Consider the following 21,377-nt stretch of genomic DNA (forward strand, 5'->3'; position numbering starts at 1 on the left):
ATAGTTAGGGGAATTTAGCCAGAGAAAGAAGTTAAGACTGCAGCAAGCCAGAAAAACCAACTCTGTAGCTGCACATGCACTATTCCAAGCACTTAACAGAGCTGAGGATTTACTGCTCCAAGTACAGGTTTTGGAAAAAAAAGCAGTCTTAACACTGCAGCTATAAACGTAATGGTTTATACAAAGACTGCTCAGTAGCTGAACGGCAGTGGTTAGCTCCTCTTACAAATAATGTGCTTCACGAGAACTGATTTATTCTGCTTGCTTATGTCAAAGAAGGCACAAATATGGAGTAGAAGCCTTGGGTCATGAGATCAGAGGGTTAAAAAAAAATCATTTGAACTCACCAGAGTCAACAGATGCAAAATAAATAAATATGTAAAAATGGTCCATTTTAGACCAAAAAGATGACTCAGGAAAATAAGGTGCAATGAGCAAAGCAGATCACCTTCAAAAGCTCAGTGGTCACAGCTCCCAGAATTTTCATACTGAGGCTTGTCAAGTTAAGCCCCCGGAAAACAAAGGGGCTTTGCGTGTCCCGTCATCATGCCACTGGATATAAACCGTGACCATGCAGTCAGGATAAAAAGTTGAGGTCGCTGCAGGGAAGCTATTATGAAACAATGAGGCTCCCAGTCTCAGGAGAAAGGGTCCAAAAAAAGATCTTAACTGAAAGATAAATCTATTTGCACTACAGCAGGAGAGGCATCTGAGTCCCTCTGTGGAATTTTCCTATAATCCGCAGCACCGGTGAGACCCTCCATGGAAGGGAGCCCAGTTCTGGCCGCCTTCTGCTTTAGGCACCGCTCAGGGCAAGGACCAGCTGGTACTTGTCTTTGTGTTCCTACCACCTAGCCCAGTGGGCGCTCAAGAAATGTTCCCTGAATAAACAAACGAATAAATAATCAAAGGGAGGATAGGAAGAATCCAGTGGGAACTTGGGAAGAACATCAAAGGGTCATGCTCTCCAGAGATTCTCAGCCTGAAGTCTGCAGGGATCCGAAAGAGATAAACTCTGCAGCTCTGATCTTAGTGATGAAGGCACTGGTGCCCTGCTAAAGGCCACACACCCAGTGAGCCTCTAGTTAAGTGACCAAGTGACCACATCCATGTGGGACAGGAGACAGACGAGGTCCAGCAATGAGACTAAAACATATGATAGAGGGAGGTTGTTAACTTGAAAGGCGGGGTGAAACTGACAGGTAGTAGCCCAAGGCCATTTCTCCTGGCTATTCCAGGAAAGGCAAGGATCAGAGTTCTCTGTATCCACTGAGGGTATGAGAAACAACCTTAGATTTTAGGTGTAGAGAGTAAGGACCATGACCTTGCTCTCTGAATGATGCACAACATAAAACAATAGAGGTTTTAACAACAGCTTAACATTTATAAGGTGGTTACAAAGTGCCAGGTCTCCTACTAAACAAGAATTGTCTTATTTAATCCTCCCCATCCTTACAACAGCCCTCCAAGGTAGGTGTGATTAGTTCCATTCTACAGATAAGAAAAATCAAGGATTGGGGAGGGTAAGTAACTTGCCTGGAGTCAAACAACTAGAAAGCAGCAGAACCATATGCATATGTACCCTGGGGTCCACCACAAAGCTAAAGGGAGGGGGCTCCGGTGAGGAAGCAGCCGTCTGTGCCTGTGTAGAACTGAGAAGCACTGCCTGCCTCCTCTAGAAAGCAAAGTCCCAAAGCCAGATTCAGGAAAACAGTCAGTGCTCAGTTCCCAAGATTTGCATTTTCTGGGGCTTATCCTCCTAGCCTTTGAATATTTTCATAAATCTTATAGAAGAAACAAATAAACAAAAACTGAATGGCTTTCAAAGGTAGGTAATGTTCTAATGCTTAACTAGATGGTGACAGACAATATTTAACTATTCTCTAAGCTGTATGGATCCATTACACACTTCATAAATTTTAAAAAAAACTTACTTTTAAATAAACCCTGACCCAGCCCTGAAGTGACAGCCACCAGAGCAGTGATGAATATGGTCACGATGGGGGTGAGTGCACTGGAGAAACCATTCTACTGCATGGTAGAGGGACAAATGGGGACAAAGGGAGCACCACCACCCAGAAAGACTGCCCCACCTCCTCAGCAAACCTCAGCTGAAATGCGAAGTTTAAAGCTCTAGGTTTCTACCAAAGAAACACTCTTTTCACACCGACTCAAGAACTGGAGTGTGGAGGTTGAGGGCACAGGCTTTAAAGTGCGACATCTGGAGTTTTATCCCAGCTCTGTCACTTACCACGTGGTCTCGGACCTGTTACTTAAACCTCTTTGAGACTCAGTTTCCTCACCTGTAAAACGGGATCAACACCACCTTTCCTGTAGGGTTCCGTGAGGTTTTTTTCAATGGAAAGCTCAGAGAAGCATTGTTATTCTCACTTCTAATGCTACAGTTCTCAGCCCCAGAGCAGCCTGCCAACCACGCTGGGAAATGCATCCTCGCTCTTCTAGGTCATGCTGAGCTTGTGGGCTTCTACCAGCGGAGCACAGCAAGCCCGGCCTGGGCCTCACTCTGGAGGCTGTCTGTAGGGAGCCCTGTCCTGCCACTTCTGCCCCACTCTCCCTCTTCCACCAGGCCCGCATTCGGGTTTCTGTGACCAAGCACGTGCTTCATCTCTGCCTGAGAGGGCTGCTAAACCCTCTTGAAATCTCAGTGGCCTCCATCCTTCAAGGATCAACACACATCCCTCAGCCTACCCTCTCCATTAAGCCCTTCTCCATTTATTCTGCCCATAACTGCTCTTCCTCAGTCTGCTCTTGTACCTCATTGATGCATACAATTCATATCATCAAATGTCTTCATAAATTACCTTCTAATAGTTCTCTACGTTTTCATGGGTATAGGTCTTCTCATGGGCAAAGACCTATCTCCCAATTGCTTTGTGATTGTAGAGGAAAAACATGAACTCTGGAGTCAGACTGCCAACTCTAACAATTTTGGGCTGTGTGATCTTGGGCCAATTACTTGGCCTCTCTGTGCCTTAGTTACTAATTTGTAAAACCTACACAATAATAATACAGAGCTCAATTAACTGCTATGAGTTAATACACAGAAAACATTTAAAGTGTGTCATATAGTAAACCGTTATGTATTACCTATTATTATTATTAATATCTTTATTACCATCACTATTACTATTAAGGTGCCTAGAACAAGACCACCAGCCAGGAAGTAGCAAGTAAAAACACATCACTTTGTTGTACTTGGAGGGATCCCTATTTGCCTAAACTAGGGGGCAGCAAACTTTGTGTAAAGGGCCAGATAGTAATTATTTTGACTCTGGGGGCCATAGGTCTCTGTCCCAAGTACTCACCTCTGACGCTGTGACATGAAAACGGCCACAGACAATGTGTAAACAAAACTTTATTCATGGATCCTGAAATCTGAATTTCATACAATCTTTCACACGTCATGAAATATTACTCTTCTTTTGATTTTTTCCACCAATTTAAAAATGTAAAAAAAAAAAAAAAATCCTGAGCTTACCATATGGGCAAAAACAGGCGGCAAGCTGAGTGTGCTGACACCTGGGCGAAGGTCACACAAGGTCCTCCGTGGTATCGCAAATGATGGCCCTTGTTCTATAGGCAGTAAGAACACACTGTTGGGTTTTAAGAAGGGAGTGAGCCCATGCCCACACTTCCATAAAAGCAGCTGCGGTGGGCATCATTGGATCTCAACAGTGTGTCTCTTCCTGCCATTCAAAAGCCTACCTTTCCCAGATTTCCTGCAGTCAGGCAGGGCCCCGGGACTAGTTCTGGCCAAAGTGCTGACAGGGCAATGACAGCGTATCTGCTTCCAAGGAGAGGATTTAAGAGGCACGCTCTCCTCCCCCTGTGATGACTGTAGAGGAGGTGCCAGGAGATTCTGCAGCCTGGATCGCTGAGCTTCCACACAGAGGATGGCATCCCTGGAGAGTTTTCCAGAGTCTTGGAGGGATTTAGAGTGGTCAAAAACTAACTTTTGATGAGCTACAGCTACTGAGTTTGCGGGTAGAGGTGAGGTGGTGGTTTTCATCATAGCATAACCTACCCTACCTAGTTCAATTCAACATCTTTCTGCAAATACAAACCAAAGAACAGCATTAAGGATACATAAACAGAAAAACACCTGGCAATACCTTGTTTATCACATCCTTTCACCTTAACAACTCATTTAGGGGACTAATGTCCAGGCTTCTGGACAATTTAGCAAGAAATCAGAAGCGTTCTTCTCTTCTTCAAGTTCTATCAGGAGAAGCCCTAAATCATCTCTTCCAGCAATAAAATGCAGTGGTAAGAAGTCTCATAATGGCCAGGAGGAAGAGTTTCTAGCCAGCAGCAAAGAATCTCGAGTGCTCGTAATCTGATCTGTGTGACACAATCTCTGCCATCCAGAAGCTTACATTTTAATACAGTAAATCTGTTCCTTCTTAAGTAATAACGATGATGACAAAAACAAAAACAAAAAACCAAAGCAAATAACGTTTCGTGTTGCTTATTTCAAGTCAGACGCAGTTTCCCAAAGAAAAACCCTGGGGAAGAGGTAGGAAAGGCCTGTCTTTTTAAGAAATCTGCAGAGTCAGAAGATCTGGTCATTGCCCTAAGCTGTCCTGATCACTCAAGGGATTTAAATGCTTAGGTGACCAGTACTCAGTGCCCTGGATTTACCAGACCATGGGAAAACTCTAATTCCCCACCCATCAAATAATAAAGTAAATCTCACACTGTTAGCAAGAGGTGTGCCTGCTAGGTGATTTTTGTAAATGAATGTTAAGTATTTTCAAATAAAGGTTTATTTTTAGTGTCTCCTGCTGGCTAAAGCAGGGCACCAGGGGCCACACACATCACAAGCAACCCGCTCTATCGGAACCGTGGCCTTTTTTTAAACTGTTAGTAAAAAGAAAGCCGAGAGACCCATGAGACCCACTAATCTGCCCAGCACTGTTATTCAATCCCACCTTCAAGACAGCCACCACCCAAGGCAAACAGAAGTTACCTACTAAGGCCACCCAGCAGGTCAAAAGGTGGTGACAAGACTCACTCAGGAGTTGGCTTTCCAGAATCTCCGGCTACCCCAGCCCTCACCTCCTGGTAGCCAAGTGCAGAGCGGGGCTGCGTGGTTCTCAAGGGGGTATGCAGAGCCAGGTCCAGGTTTCCCCTCCCCTAGAGGAAACCTCACAGGAAGGGCCTTGAAAGTTAAATATATGTCCTGAGCTTAACACTCCAGAAATTCCCAACTTTTTCCTTACGTCTAATTTAAGTCCTTCCTGCTGCAACCCCACCATTTATTTCTCCTTTCGTGGGATCAAATAAATACAGCTGGCCATCAATCTCCACGAAATATGGATGCGGGCAAAATGAAGTCCTGTCCCCAGTTACCCGGTAAAAGCATAAGTGACAGGTGCTCTCACACAGCCTTCACATTCCTAAATAAACAGTGTGAAGTCGCATGACGGTGCACTCACCCACTCAAACACAATGACAACCTCGAAATTCCTCTCATCTGTGGACTGAGACCTGGCCACAGAAAATGCTTCCCCCACTCTGTGTGCCAAGAACTAGACTCTCTTTACTCCGTTTTTTTTGCCGAATGAAATTCTTCCAGCACACTGACTCCCCTGAAGCTGTGTCACAGCCCCTGGCGCACCGAGGAGCCTGCCCCGCGAAGCCCAAAAGATGTGAGGACCAGGAACGTGAGGACAGAGAAATCAAGACAGATGTCACTACAGGCTGCCAAGTCCCGTGGGGGCCAAAACAATCTGTACAGGGGGCAGCCCCACGAAACTGGAGACTTTCAGTGGTTGAGGTTCTGAAGCTCTAAAGGAATTGGGAACAGCTTTACATCATACTTGTACCAAAAAAAAAGAAAAAATTAACCATGTAGAAGCTAAGGAGGACTGGGGAAGTGTTCTTTAAAAAATTTATTTGGCTTCCAAATTCCGTGTCCCACAGTTCTGCTCTGGCACAGCTCTGTGGGCGTTCTGTGCCACCTCCTCTCACAGTCTCCTCCCCCGCAGCCTTTACCTTGCTCACCAAGTTATCAGGAGATGGAATCACACAATCGTCTTTTGGGAGAGCCTAAAGCCCCTGCCCGAATGAGGGGGAGCTTGGATTGGGGGAAGGATTTCTAGCTACTTGTCAATCACAGACTTGTATCTTGATCAGCTTCATTCAAAAGCATCCCATGTGATAACCTCATCGGTGTCCCTAAAGGTCAGAGGCAACATCCTTCAGTTTTTCACCCCTGACAGTGCCTAAGCTCAGGGCTGTGAAAATAATAATTACTCGGTCAACACTTATGGCACGAAGGGGTAGATGAAGAACAGATTTACAGACCTTGATCCTGCTCTGTGGGGAAGTGGGTCTAACCAGATACACCTGGCTGTTGCTCTGATAGTTGCAACACTGAAATAATGGTCAAGTAATAAGAGTTTGCACCCTGGCCTTTTCACTCACTAGTTGCAAGAATTTAGTCAAAGCCCTTTACCACTCTGTATCTCAGTTTTCCCAGCTCTAAAATGGAGATCTCAGCCGCTTCATGGGCTTATGGTAAGAATCGGATGAGACTTCCATATGCTTTAAAAAGCCTAATTAACTAACCGAAAAAAAAAAAAAAAATCCAAGGCAAAGAGAGAGCAAAACAGAAATAAAAAAGCCAACATATAGTATACACACACACACACACACACATACATATAATACAGAGGAAAGTGCGTTTCTATAGAGAAACAACCAAGAACAAGTAAATCTCTGGGAAAAATTCCCTACAAAGCCAGATTCCTATCTGTATGCGTCCAATCAGGTTACTTAACCTCTCTGTGTCCGTTTCCTCTCTATGTAAAGTGGGGACATTAGTCGTAACGCTGTGGGCACTACATGACTCAATACGTGTAATGTGCTTAACACGGTACTTGACACGTGGTGAGCACTCAGTAAATGTTAGTTGCCATGATGATGATGATGATAGCTGTCAGCATTACCATCATGTTCTATTTTGCTAACACACAGTAGGCATTTCTAGAAGAGATTCAAACATTAGAAAGTTAATTCATTCCATCCTCTTCCACATGCAGACAGCGTTATCCAAAGCAAGGCAGTCAATACATCTGTTGCCTTGTTTTTTACAAGTCTCCCTTTTGGGAGAGTAGAAAGTACCTTGACATGGGACCCCACCAAAGGGAGCAGCATTTCCAGCCCAAACACCCACAACACAACTACAAAGTCCGGCCCCTGGGCCAAAATGGACTGATAAACCTATACCTGACGAGATGGTGAATCCCGGGATCTAACGGTACCCAGGCAGGCATACATACACAATTTACCCATCCTGGTAACATTTTATCTGGCTGAAAAGGACAAGGTTACCCCAATTGCAGTTCCCAGCGTAACACTGCTCTCCTGTTCAAATGCATCAAGAGATACTCAAGGCAGATTTTTAAAGGCAAACATCTCTGCATGTCCCCAAGGGACCAGCCAGGGCTGAGCAGAGAAGCTTCCTGCGTGAAAGTGATGTCTCATCCTGAATGACAGCCAAGCACCCCGCAGCCCCGACCTGGGTGTGCTGACAGCAGGGGCACGGAGGAAGGCTGAGCGATTTCTGATGACGAGCCAGTGTCCCCGCTCTCCAAGCAGCACCTGGGCTCTCCTCGGAGGCCTCATCCAAGTCACAGGCCCTGCTCGGCTCTGCCGAGGAATAAAGGGGCAGCTCCAGAGGCTGACGGGCCTGCTAACAGCTTCCAACCCCGACGGAACAGGGATCCTGCCCCACAGGACAGCAAGGGCAGGGATGGCACCACAGCACCTCTACCTCCCTTTCTTAGACGCGGAGGGGCTTTCAGCACAAGATTAAACATAAGAGGGAGAGACGCCAGATCCTGAGAAGCGGAGGCTCCAGGCGGGGTGGTCCTCGGTGTGTACCACCGCTTGGGACCTCACAGTTAGTTATGGAGAGTGAAGCCTGCAGGAACTAAGCTCCTCCTCACCTCCCTTCCGCAAAGTATCTTTCCTAAAGTATCTTTCCACTAAAGGACCCTCCTGCCTAAAGGAGGAGGGCTAGACTAGACTGATTCTAACAGGGTTGAACTGGGGTAGGGTTCTGCAGATAGATATGGCCTAGAGCCAGGCTAGGAATCCCTGCATTAAACTCTCCAATACTGACCCCGACTCTGACAATCACCCTCCAATCCAGAGAGGTGACCCCCCAACCCCCAGCTAGGCCTGCCAGGCTGCATCCCTGCAGGGAGCACCCCCAGGCTTTCTCCTCCTCCCACCCTCCACTGCCTCCAATGAGAGGAAGCTTCAACCCCAGCCAAGGAGCCCTTCTCTGAGCTGCCCAGACCACCCTGCAGGGAGCGGCAAAGTTTGCCCAAGCAAAACTGCCAGCTGCTCAACCAGATAAAAAGCCAGCTCACCCACCCATCTGATTCAGAGGAGAAGAGGGAGAGGTAGGGGGTTTAGTTTTTAAGTGGAAGATAAAAATACTCTGACTACTTTTGTGGCTACGACACCAGTACCCCACACCCCAAAGCAGGAGGAAGAGGGACTTGCAAGGCCCCCGGGGGTGTGCGTGCTGTGGCATGGGGGCAGTCCGCTCTCCTCTGGACACCTGGCACGCTAGAGGTTAGAGGCTGGCCCCTCATGACTCCCCTCAGAGAGAAGCCCCTGAGGTCAGAGATTGCCCACCAGGGCTGAGGGCGCCCTACGGAGCAGGGTGAGAAAGGCCCCTCGGGATGTCTGCTGGGCAGAGAAAGTCTGCTCTGCCAGCTTAATGCAGATGCCTGTGAAAGGTTTCTTTCTTTATCAAGTTCCCTCAGTGTTTGCCACCCTCCAGCCCCCTCAAAGTTGGAGACTTTTTTCAGCTGCAGTTTGATTTTCTCCATAGCCCCCCAGCTTCCACAGAGCCCCTCCCCCAGAAAGATGCTGGCAGAAGATCTGCATCAGTGCAGAAGCTGGGCTGAGTCAGAGAGGGCTACCCAACTTTGTAGAGTGTGTGGACCCCACCTTAACCCCTCGACACACACCTAGGGAGAGGGGCCTGTCTGCAGGAAACCCCTCTTAAGGAAGCTGAGGTGCTGGGGGGACACAGGGTTGAAGAAAGACAAGGGTAGGGGAAGATGCCATACCCCTTCTCTACTCACCAGGACAGCTTGAATCCTTTCATTAGTACAGTCACGATAATCCACTAACCATGTCCTTAGCATCCCGGGAGCAGCTCTGGAGGTCCCAGGACATATTTGAAAAGATGACGAAGTCCCAAAAGAACAGAATCCCATGTAATGTGACTCGAACACAGAAAGAGAAAGCAGAACGAGCACCAGCCAGAGGAAGCACTGCCACCTTCCCTCCTTCCCTGTTCGTTCCTGGCTGAAAGCTGGGCTAAAAGGCAAAGGACAGCTTCTGCAAACCCAGCCTGGGGCTGGAGCTGCCTGCCCGAGCGGCTGCTGCCACCGCCAGTTCCTGATGAGGATGGGTAATGCTGGCGAGGCTGCAAAACAAGCCCTGGAGTTGCTGTCAACAGGCAGGCAGGCCGGCCACCCACCCACCCTCACCTCACGCCGCCAACTCAAGGCAGCCCTGGGGAAGGAACCCAAGGAGAGCCCGGGAGGAGAGCAAAAACCCAGTAGAATCTGCACCTCTCTTCCCCCAGGCGGCAGCTCCTGCAGCTCCATATAATCTCCTAATCAATGCAGTACCCAAGCAAAGCACTGCCAGCCACTTCCGCCCATTTAAAGACACAGCACATGTTTTGTCCCAGGATGGGACAGAAAGTCAGGGAGAAGGTTAGTAAGCAATGAGGTGCCAGAGAAGGAAGAGGAGACGGGCAGAAATATCTGAAGATGAGCACTTTCGTGGGCATCCGCTGAAGGGTTAAAATGCCCCACCCCTAGCGGGAAGGGAGCCTCGCCCCCAGGCCCCCTGCAGACCCTGGGAATCCAAAGCTAAGCCGACCTGAGTGGCTAGGGGCCTAGGTCTGAAAGCAGGCAGCAGCATAAGACCACCTTAAATAGACTCCTTGCCCTCTCCCCAGCGAGGCGGGGCGAGCGCGGCTCGCGGCGGGGCTGCGGCTGCCGCTGCGATCCCGGCAGTTCACAGCGCACACAACGCACAGTTCTGTCCCCGCTGGGGAAATCGCCTGGCCGTGACTTCTGGGTTCTGGGGCCGGGGCGAGGCAGCAACTTAGGGTGGCCCAGCAGCGCCCCCAATCACCTGGGGCCACGGATCCTTTCAAGGTGGCCACAAAGGCCTGGCGTAGGATTTAAACAACACTTTATCACCAGTACAGGGCTCCACGAAGACAAGGACCAGCCACGCATCAAGTGACGAGGGACTGAGTTTTTCAACTTCCAACTGGAACATACAATTCGCGAGAGAGGGGGAATGGCTCTTCTTAAAATCCTCCAAGCTGGGGCCCTGGAGTTCCAGCCCCAACAACTTCCCTGGCTCTGATTCCTTTTTGTCCTCCCCTAGATTACTGACTATCTGGGTCAATAATGCGGATGGGTGAGGATGAACAAAAAGGAGATTAATTATGACATAGCAACCTTCAACTGAACCATAGTAAGCCTCCACCCTGCAACTTGCCCCAAAGCAGTCTAGATATCCATTTGTGCTGTATTGTGCACACCATGTACACTTGTGACCCTCTCAGGTGATAGTCTTAAGAAAAACTGGAATGCAGATTCCCACTGGTAACACTCCCTGTACTTGTAATTACTGTTTATTAACTGCCCTCCTCCTTGCAGACGGTCAGCTCCCTGTAGGCAAGGGCTGTATACTGGTTCAGCTCTATCTCCCTGGTGACAAGGAGGGCCTGCACACAGTAGGGGTCCGATAAGCAAGTGTTTAACTGAAGAGACCTTATTCAAACCTAACTGAAACACTGCAGTCTCATGTCCAGATGGTCCTGCAGAAATACTCTTGAAGGGATCCTGAGCTTTCAGAGATGGATTCCCAAAGCAGCCTTGGGTGATGGAATTGCCCTCCACCCATAGCAACCCCCTCACCCCCACCACGCCAGAAAACACTGAAGTGTTTTGAGGTCTTCTGGACACATCTGGAGTTACGTTTTTAAAGCTCCTTGAGCCTTACCCTTGCCATACTTGCAGCCTAGGTATTGTAAGGATGCAAGAGATTCCAGAATTTCATCGAGTTCTCCTTTAGGACCCAGACAAGTCACTCAAAGGATCTCCCAGGACATTTGACCCAGGCCTGAGACATGTCACTTACAGTACTCCAGGTAAGTAAGACTACTCATCCTGCCCCCCCCCCACCTGCTCTGATCGCAGGTGACACACAAAACCGGGATCAAAGCTTTCCAAGCCTTACACTAAGAATCACATTATTGTAATGTTAAAATTCTTTAGCTTTTACTCTTTACCTGATTGGGTTTTTTTTTTTTTTAACTCTCCTTTGCTTCACAACTCTTAGTAAGAATTTATTGAGGGTTTATCATGCCAGGGTTCATGCCAAGCATTTTACATGCATTATCTCATTTAATCCTCACATCCATATTATGACGTAGTTAATCATTATTATTTTCCAGATCATGCAGCCGAAAACTAAAGAGTGTGGTGTCTTGATTCACCTAATGCCCATCAGCCAACAAGCTGCAAGCCTGGGATTTTAATGCAGACACATCCAACTCCAAAATCCAGTCTCTCCATCATGACATATGTTTATAAAACAAAACAAAACAAAAAACTTTCTCTATCCAACAAGCTGATTATAAGAGCTCATATGTTTCCGGAACAAAAAGAATCCAGGCAAACAGGTAAAAAGGAAGCTACATCAAGCAGGCTTCCTCTTTCGCTCACTGATGAGTTTAGCTGGCTTGCATGTCACTGTGTTTATATGTGATGTGAGGAGTGCTCTGAGCTTCCTCATTTAATGTATTTTCCCTCTTTTATCTTCTCATAGAGGACAGTCTGTTTTGCATGGTCTGAAAAGTTCCCTGACCAGCAAGCTGTCAGCACTGACTTAATTCTACATTAATCTGTACATGAGCAGGCAAATGCATTAGATTCTCCCGCTTCTGCCTGACTCTGCAATCTGGCAGAATCTGTTCCTTAATATCTGTATTGCAGGAAGGGCAAGAATTTCTAGAGGAAACTAAATTCAGATTTCCATTTCTGGCAATATGGCAGGCTAGATATCCCTGATGGTCCTCCCTGCTAACAACAACCAAAAAGTGCTGCATAAAATAAAACATTTAGAAAGAAAGGAATTCTTTTAAAATGCCTGATGAGCTATCAAAATAGTGAGGAATATTTAGAGGCACAAATGTAGCGAGGGCAGAAACCCAGAAAATCAAGGAACGTCTTGAGGCTGCATCTTCTCGAGGGCATTTGCAAAACTTGTGAGATTGGGCTTTGGTTTCCATGGCCTCACGTCACACAGTGGACAAGAGACAACGCCAAAAACCCACTCCTGTGAGAGGCGTACGGGGAGGGCTACTTTTTAAAAGTGGGCCCTGCTGGCTCTACCGTCGTCCAAAGGATGAACTCAAAACACACAGTACTGCTAAGGTTCTAAAAGGAAAACTGTCTTCAACCTTGACAGTGAGTGAATGAGGAGGAAAAACAATCTCCGATTAAGTCATAATCACAAACGGATCCCCGCACAGATTATTGCTTGAGAATTTCCTAAGCAATCCACAAAAAAGCAATGTCCAAAAAGGAGAAGACTGTGACCACAGCAAAATTAAGAACATCTGATCATCAAAACTGATCCTAGAAAAGACAAGGTTTTTCTGGGAGAAGATATGTGTAACATACGTTAATTGAAAAAGGAGCTGTCAGGCCATTTTTCCTCTCTTGGAATTCTCTCAATTCTCAGGAGTGTACTATTTTTCACTATTTTTTTTTCACTTCACTAATAAAAATCTTGCTTATATCACGCTTTTTGTCTAAAAAAAAAAAGAAAGAAAAAGAAAAGAAAAGAAAAAGGAGCTGTCCACAGAATTTATTTTAAAAAATTTACCCATCAATAAGAAAAAGAAACACAATTAGAAAAATAGGCAAATGATCAGAATAAGCACTTTCCGAACAGGAAATGATCAATAAACATATAAAAGGTGCTCAACTTCATTAGTATTTAGGAAAATGCAAATTTAAACTTCAATGAGATGCCATCTCCTATCCATGTGATTGGCCAAAAATTTTAAAGTCTAACAGTATCAAGGCTGGAAAGGAGCTAGTACAATGTTCGAAGACCTAAGAAAACTTTGGTACTACGCAGTCGTGTTGCAGAAATGTGTCCCCTGACACCTAAGGGGTCCACCCCGCTGACTGAAGAAACTCACATTAGGACACGCACAAGAGAGACTTCACACAGCATGGGATGCCGTTTGCAGAAACCAACTGAAAAACTGGGGAGAAAAAAGGCAGCAAAAGAAAGGGTAATTAACTGCAGTATTTTCTTAATGTGGGATAGAATATAGCAATAGCATACAGAAAATGTAAAAATTACTGTCACATGCAACAAAGTGGATAAAGCTCAGTGTTGAACAGTGGAAGCAAATCAACGAAGAATGTCTACAGTATGATTTTACAGACACACACACACAAATACAGCTGAAGAACATGTAAGATAATAGACAGATAGACTCTGTAATCCCACAAGCATACGGAATCCGTATAGACAGATATTCTGTATCCACAAAATGAAATGCCAGGGGAATGACAAACTCAGTGTTCAGGGAGGGGTCACTCCGGAGGGAGGGAAGATGAGGTGGTCGGCAGGACAGGTAGGAGGTGCAGCTGTCTCCGGTTTCTTCTTTCTGTATACTTCACACATATCTAATGTTTTATAAGGAATCTTTATACCCATTCAGTATTAAGCGAAAACAACTTAAAAATAAACAAAGTAATTAGAAAACACCTGACACCAATCTTTCCCTACGGGTTTTTGTGAAGAGACTTGATGAAAGGGCGGGGTGGCCATGGGGGAAGGAGTGACTTTGACAATGTTTTGCGTTCTCTGCATTTTCACGACTCTTAAGTTCAAAACAAGGTCTGATTAACAGAAGGTCGGCTGGTATCACTCTAAGCTTCTTGCTACAATGGTTCCTTCCAAACTTTACTGGGCTTGGAATGAAGGTTGGAAAACAGTTCCTATTTGATTTGAGCTGCTCTGAGGTTCTCCTGGCCTCCTAGGAGCCTAAAGGTCCCACTCACCCTGGTACTGTTCCTTTTCCAATCCAACAAAAACACGACTGGCGTTTCTTGCCTCATCACGAGTGGGCACTAGAATGGTGGGAGAGGTCTCTCAACCAGAACATGCGGCTGGTGCAAACACCCAAGGCCCATAGCCAAGGGCAACCTAGAAGCTGGGAGCCCATGCCAAAACCCGGCCCTCGGGACTCCCACCTCCCCACCAGCGCCTCTTTTCAGCACTAGAAGCTCACGCCTCCTCGTGACCTTGGGAAGTCACTGGGAGCAAATCTGGAGCAGAAAATAGATGGACGACGTGGTCCCTGAGGCTCTCCTCTCTCGCTCTTGGATCTGCGCTGCCCTCCCTCTGCCCCTGCTCCTGGGGAGAGGCGGGCCTCAGGGCCAGGGCCAAGCTGTGTGCCTCTAGGAGCCGGCAAAACTGGGGCAGAGCCGTGCCGCAGTCACCCGTTGGGGAATCAAAGCTTCGAGCTCAGGCAGGGGAGTCGTCAGGCGCTGAGAGTGTTATATTTAAGGAGCATTTTGGAGGTCAGGAAGCTAGCTCGAGGAGCAGCGGGGGAGGGAGCGGCCTCCTAAACACTCCCTTCCAACAACAAGCCTCCTCCGTCCTCAAGCGGAATCCTCTTCCAAATTCCAAACTGCAGTCAATAGAGGCTGTGTGAGGGGCGGCAGGCGGCCAGAGCTGCGCCCATCAGGTGCTCCCCCCACTCCCCTGGCCCCTCCTCCCCCCACTCCCTCCCCACCCTCTGCCACCATTAGTCACTGGCTCTGGGGTGACAGTGTGGGCTGCAGGCATTGGCCTTGCCTTCTGGTCTGTTCATCTGTGTCAGCACCCAGCCGGAGCCTCGGGGCAGCCCCACCCCTCCTGAGCACACACCCCTGCCCTCCAGCCCCACCGTGGGGTGGGGGGGCAGGGTGAGTGGCCCAGGCTGCAGAGCAGCTGAGGTGGGGAGGCTTGTGGGGAAGGCAAGCCAGGCTCTGTTCAGAATGTTTCCTCCTGCCTCTGCAACCCCAGGGTTTCACTTAGGATGCTGGAGTTTTCTTGTTTTTTCTTTTAATAATTTTTTTAATACTTAAAAAAATAAAGACAGACTTACCTCCCCCCATTCTTCCTTGCCTCTCCCCTCCTTCACAATCTGCTAATCCGAATGTTCCTTTAGGCAACCAGCAGGACGGACAAGGTCAAAGCCAAGCCCCAGTGGGCTTCATCCTGCCCCCAGTGGCTTCACCAACAAGGTGGACGAGAGGGTGGGAGACAGGATGGAAGCTGCGGCCAGGGCTTTCACAGATGGACGCCTGTCCACTCGAGAGTTTAAGGCGGCCTCCCACACATTATGTCTGCGTTCTCCCGACAGCCCGGGCAGGTATTACTAAGCCACACGTAATGGAAGAAGAAACTGACGCCCGGGGAGGCCAAGCTCTCATCCCGCTACAAGTGCCTGCTCCTGGCCCTGAGATAAGGCGGGGGCTGGTAAACAAAGCAAAAGCTAAAAAAGCAAAGCCCTTTGCTAGGGTAACACCCATCCCTCAGCTTTCTCTGGCCTAGGATCCTCTCCTTGTCAGCCAGGCCAGGACAGGACCTGCCTCCCATGCCCATGCACAGGACCCAGCTAAGCTCTCTCAACCCCCTCCCCTGCCATGGAAACAGCTCCTGACACCCCTTCTCCATGGAGACCTCCTGGCTGAATGAAAGGAGACAGGGGTTTCCTGGGCCCTGCTCTTTGTGGCAATGGAAATCCCAGAGAGGGGTCCCTCTCTCCTACCTTCCCCTGCCCTTCCCCTCCAAAACCACTCCTCGCTTCCCCAACTCCCCACCACCAGGCTCGGTGCTGGCTGATCTGCCGGCCTTCTCCATCGGGGAGCCTTCTGCTGCTGGACAGAAGGCCGTCCTCTAAAAGGTACACGCCCTCCCATCAGGAAGGATACATACACCTCCAAGGAACCCTCTCCCCAGGAGAGGGCAACATGGCCTGATTTCACTCCTCACTCTCTTTACTTTCATAACAAAAGAAAACGCATCTCCTGCCAGATGGAAGAAGCAGGGCAGATTTCTCATTACCCGCCCTGTTCCTCCTGGTTTATTTTCTGGAGAAATTTAGGGTGACTGATGGTGTCAGGGACCCAGGAGGCTGCTGATAAACTCAGGTTCCCTCCGGGAGGGAGCACCCACACACCCAGAGCCAGCGGCTTCCTGCTCTCCTCCCACCGAAAGGCGAGTTCTTCTATCTCCACCAAGTTACACGTTAGAGTTACCACCAACGAACAGATGAATCGAGTGTTAACTCATTTTAATAGTGAAAACCTCCTGCCCAAGGGCAAGACAGGAATCTACTGTTGGCAGAGAAGCTGGACGAGCCTGGAAGAACTGCATTCCTAACTGCCACAGGCCTGACCCCAGTCCCCGAGGTGGGTTTTGTGGTTCAGCACAAGGATTCTGGAATTAGACTTGAGTTCAAATTCATACTTAACAGCTGTGTGACCTTGATCTCTGTGCCTCGACTCCATCTATAAAAAGGTGATGATGACAACACTCCGTGAGCTTAAGTCAGTGACACAACACGTGACGTGACGTAGTATCGTGAATGTCCAAAACATTTTAACCATTATTATGATGATTATTCCCAACTGGTGTCCTCAGACCACCACTGCCTACTGCAAGAACCACAGGCTCCATTTCTATGCTTCTGGATCTACTTTTCCTAAACAAAGTTTCTCATTTTTCCTATTTTGTTGGGGATATTTTTGTATTTTTATTCTGTGATTATTTCTGTTAGGGTGGTCAGCTGTTTATTTATTTAACAATAACTAAACTCATTGAGTGAGTGCCTAGTGTGTTCATGACCCAGGCAAATCATGATGGTATTTCAGTGATAAATCTAGTATCTTCCTTGATCTCTGGAAGTTTATAATCTCATAAGGAAGATAAGACATGGGCATTAAGTCGTCATATTAAACAACTCTAACATAAAGTTTAAAGCAATAAATCCTACGAGAGAGGCAGAGATAATCAGAAGGACAGAGTGCTTCTGTTTCCCAAAATGAAGACAGATTTGTAATCATTATACCAATTTTCCAATCAACTAATGAGTAATAGTGAGTATTCTCAGCTACCCTAATCTAAGTCTGTCTATAATAATTTTTTCTTGATTAGTATGGTCTTAATACAAAAGAGTTAGCCAGAAAAAGGATCCAGTATTTGTCATCATCCTTTAAGGAGATCAGAACTTCTTATTTGCGTGACAGGTGTCCAGAAATGGTGCCTTTGGAACATACTGCTACGATTGCTGCCAATAAACACGGGTTTATTTGGATGGAGCTGGCTGCGTCTAATGGGGTGGATTCTGAAGTTTCACTTCCTACACGAGGATATTTTCTCATCAGCGCCTTGAAGTTGAAAACGAGACGCTCAAAGATGTTTCAGGCTTGCACCATACCCACCATATTCTCTCAATCTCACAATAGCCATGAGACTGGCATAATCATGAGTAAACCTAAGAGCTCAGGTTCCATCTGTCTTGTGACCAGAGCCACTCAGTAAATGCAGCTGTGTCTTTCCAGACTCTGCCACGAGCTACCTTTGATGGTTCGGGGGCACCCACGTGCTGGTGTGTACCATGCTGAAGTTTCCACGTGGATCCATGGACAAGTGAGAAAAAGAAGAGCAAGGCGGAAAGTTTCCAAAGATTAAATATATTGAATTTTTAATTTCTGATAACATATCCGTGCATGTTTTGTATTTAAATATTCTTCTAAGTATAAACCCTGGTGGCAGTAGTTTTATATTTTAACTCAGCTTAGTTCCATTTGTTACCTTTTATAGGTAAAATAAGTATCTGGCAATTCTGTGTCAGTCCACCAAGTTTTTTCGATTTCTCTACAAAGTCCACAGGTTCAGACTCTGTTACGAAGAAGGGTTTCTCAGTTCTAAGATCTCACATTCTACTACAGGGGAGCTTCGGCCTCTTCACTGCTGTGATGGGGGATTTGAAAAGCTTCTTTCAACTCCCTAGTCTTTGGGTGGTCATCTGGGTCACAGAGGCTTTTTTTTTTTAAATTGACATATCTGTGATATATAACATGACAGCTGGTTTCAGGAATACAAAAATCATGATTCCATGTTTCTATATATTGCAAAACGAACAACTGTAGGTCTAGTTAACATCCATCCTCGCATAGTTACAATTTTCTTTCTGATAATAACCTAATCTAGACTTGAATGTTTCAACAATGCCTTGAGGCTATGACTGTGCCTCCCAAGTAAACATGTGTATTATTACTACTCCCCTGACCGCAGATGCAAATTCCCAACTATTCCTAAACACTTTCACATAGATGTCTCACAGGCACCTCAAAGCCCGCACGGATAAAGTAAACGCCACATTGTCTCCCTACATCTCCTTCTGACCCTGACTGTCTGCGCCTATCCCAATCAATGGCAACACCAACTGCAGAGTCACCTAGACACTGGAATCCATCCTACATGCCTCCTCTCCCACCTCCTATTTAACTGGACACAAAGTCATGTCATTTCCAGCTCCCTAAATATGAGCAGCGTTTGTCTCCTGCTGTTGGTCTTGCCCTGACGTTCAAGCCACATCTTTAGGTCAGCAGTTGTACCTACCCTCTCCTACTTGTCTGTTCATTCACCAAATATTTATTGAACATCTACCGCATACCAAGTAATATGCTAGATGCTAAGGGTTTTGTGCCTTAAAAAGCAAAACCGCACAATCCCTGTCCATAAAAAGCCCAGTCTAGTGGGGGAAGACCGACATGTAACAAATAAACAAAGTGTCAGAGATGGCACCACATGGGGGAAATGTCAATGATTTGTCCACCTTGTAGCCAGAGAACGCTTTTTCAAGAGCAAACCTGAGGATACCTTGAAGTCCTTCAGTTGTTGCTGGTATCTACATAACCTTGTGCTGTAGAGGGGCTGTCACAGTACGTCAATTCCGGCTGACTTCTCCAGTTTCAACCTCTGCCTCCCATCTTCCACACGCAGCCTACGCTCCAATCACCCCAAACTACCTGTGGTGACCTGAGCTTTGCCACATTCCTGCTGTCTCCCCCGCCTGCCTCACTACTGCTCAGTGAACATCTACAATGTGCAGGCGTTTTACCTAAATTAACTCATTTAATCCTCATGACAATCCTGTAGGGTCAACAGCAGCACCCTCCCATATCTGCAAATTAAAAAACAGACTAGGAAAAGCCAAGATAACTCGCTCAAGTTCGCTGAGCCAGAAAGTGGCAGTGCCGGCATTCAACCCCAGACTCCCAGTCACAACTAGATCACCTCTCTTCCCTTGTCCACCTGATAAACTCCTGCCCACGCTGCACGGCTCAGAACAAATGGCACCTCCTTCAGAAAGCCCTTATGCCTGCCCAGGCAACGTCACATCGTTCTTTTGTGCTTCCAACTTCTATTACAACACTTATTACCTTTGTGCCACCGTAACTCGTTTACTCATCTGTCTTCCCCAAGAACCCACGAGCAACTAACTGCTCAGTCATCATGTGCTATTCATCGAAAACCTCCACGCTGAATCTCTGCTGGTGTATCATCAGCACGGAATAAACACCTGCTGAATGAATGGATTAATGAACGCCTCCCAGCCTCTTTTCTCAAGGTTGAAATTGTGTCTCAGGATGCAACTTGTCATCTGCTTATCTTAAGACAGTCACGTCAGGACATCAGATGGTCCCTGTTTGAAACTGCAATCTTAAAAAAAAAAAAAAAAAAAAAAAGAGTGGCACTACGGCAACGCAATAATCCAGACTCCGGGAGATGAAGTCATGGCTCCAAGAGCCCTCCTCCGGGAGCTGGACGCAGCCTCAAGAGCCAGGGCCGTCACCAAGAGCGACCACACCCCCAGCCAAGAGCTATTTCATTTTGTGGTAACTCAACCCAACACATTAGGGGCCAAAGGAATCCTGGGAACAAGACCTTAGATATTACAGGGGAACGGTTAGGTAAGGGGAATGCATTTACATGTATTTAGACACCTAAAAAGTGATGTCCAAATCCCATTAAATAATTTACCAATGAGTCACATTATGAATTTTTGCTCAACAGTTCCTGCATTTACACATCATCAGAGATTCAGTGTGCAACCCTAACACACAGGTTCTCTTCGTACCAGGGCTGCAAAATGCAAACAGACTCTTTATGGGAGCATCTTGATCAGTTAAAGATTCTTAAGACTTTTCTGAGTTATAAGCCTTCTGGAGATCTGATGAGAGCCAAGGAGACTCAAATGACAGAGGGTCATGGACCCTCTCCTAGAGTCCATCCAAGGACCTCAGCGGTTCATGGGCCCAGACTGAAAACACTTGAACTAAACTCCCTCCAAAAGGTTTGGTTTAGAGAAGGTTAAGGAAAAAGGGTCACAGTGCCAGGGTTAAATGGCATCCGTTTCTGTGACCAGTCAGATTCACCCTTGTGGTCAAGGTCCTGAACGCAAATTCTGGCCTCAGGAATGGTCGGGTTCCAAGGTCTGATTCTCCGCCTGATTAGATAACCTGCAGTCTGGATGAAGGGATGGCAAGGGCCTGAGGAAAATGAAGCTGACTCTGTGTCTACCTCCACATGGAAATACAAGCATAACACACACCTCCAAGCTAGTTGCACAACCCCCTCAAGCACACCCCTCCCAGGGCACTCGCCACCACCACCCCTGGTTGATCCCAAACTGCTTACAACTTTAAGAGCTAGCTGACCAGCAGGTTTCTAAGAGGTAAACCTGGCGAGAGATGACACGACATCACAGAGAACAGCATTACAGTCAGACAGCAAACTGCTCAGAGCAAAATGTTTTGGCTCCAAACACAGTTGCAGAAGCCTGCTCCCTTGGCCGCCACTGCACACGGCCAAGTGGGTACAGCACCTTGCACCAGCCATGCTCAGTGTGGGTACTCAAATGTCTGTGGCAGGAGGGAAAGAGAGGGGAAGCGGGGACTGAGGGGCGATGTGGTCCAGGAATCCAGGGCGGCCTGTTCTCATTTAGTTTTGCTCTCCCCCTAGCTCTAAGAAAAGGAAGTAGTATTTGACAGATCTAAGCTGGTTAAAACAACATATACATGTAGTTTCCACCATTTTGCAGACTAGGAGATGCAAGCCCAGAGAGGTTAAGTAATAGATCACACAGCGTGGGGGAGTGGGGGACAGGGGGTAAGCATCCAGTGCTGCGACTCGCAGAGACATGTCCTAAC

At 47.2% G+C, this 21,377-nt stretch overlaps 1 protein-coding gene across 9 annotated transcripts in view; it reads right to left on the reverse strand.

The window, feature by feature from the left end:
• The window catches only part of GRAMD1B (GRAM domain containing 1B), a 154,664-nt gene that overhangs the window by 76,807 nt on the left and 56,480 nt on the right, over window positions 1–21,377 (reverse strand). The window contains exon 1 of one of the 9 annotated variants that reach the window (XM_032472694.1): window positions 9,132–9,537. The exons of the other annotated variants lie outside the window; for them this stretch is intronic. Within the exon in view, the coding sequence (XP_032328585.1) occupies window positions 9,132–9,154 (23 nt within the window). The 5' untranslated portion in view covers window positions 9,155–9,537. Of the gene's footprint in view, window positions 1–9,131; window positions 9,538–21,377 lie in introns of those variants that run through there. 9 annotated transcript variants of the gene reach the window in all.

Source organism: Camelus ferus, chromosome 33 (genome assembly GCF_009834535.1).
Source record: "Camelus ferus isolate YT-003-E chromosome 33, BCGSAC_Cfer_1.0, whole genome shotgun sequence".
Lineage (NCBI taxonomy): Eukaryota > Metazoa > Chordata > Mammalia > Artiodactyla > Camelidae > Camelus > Camelus ferus.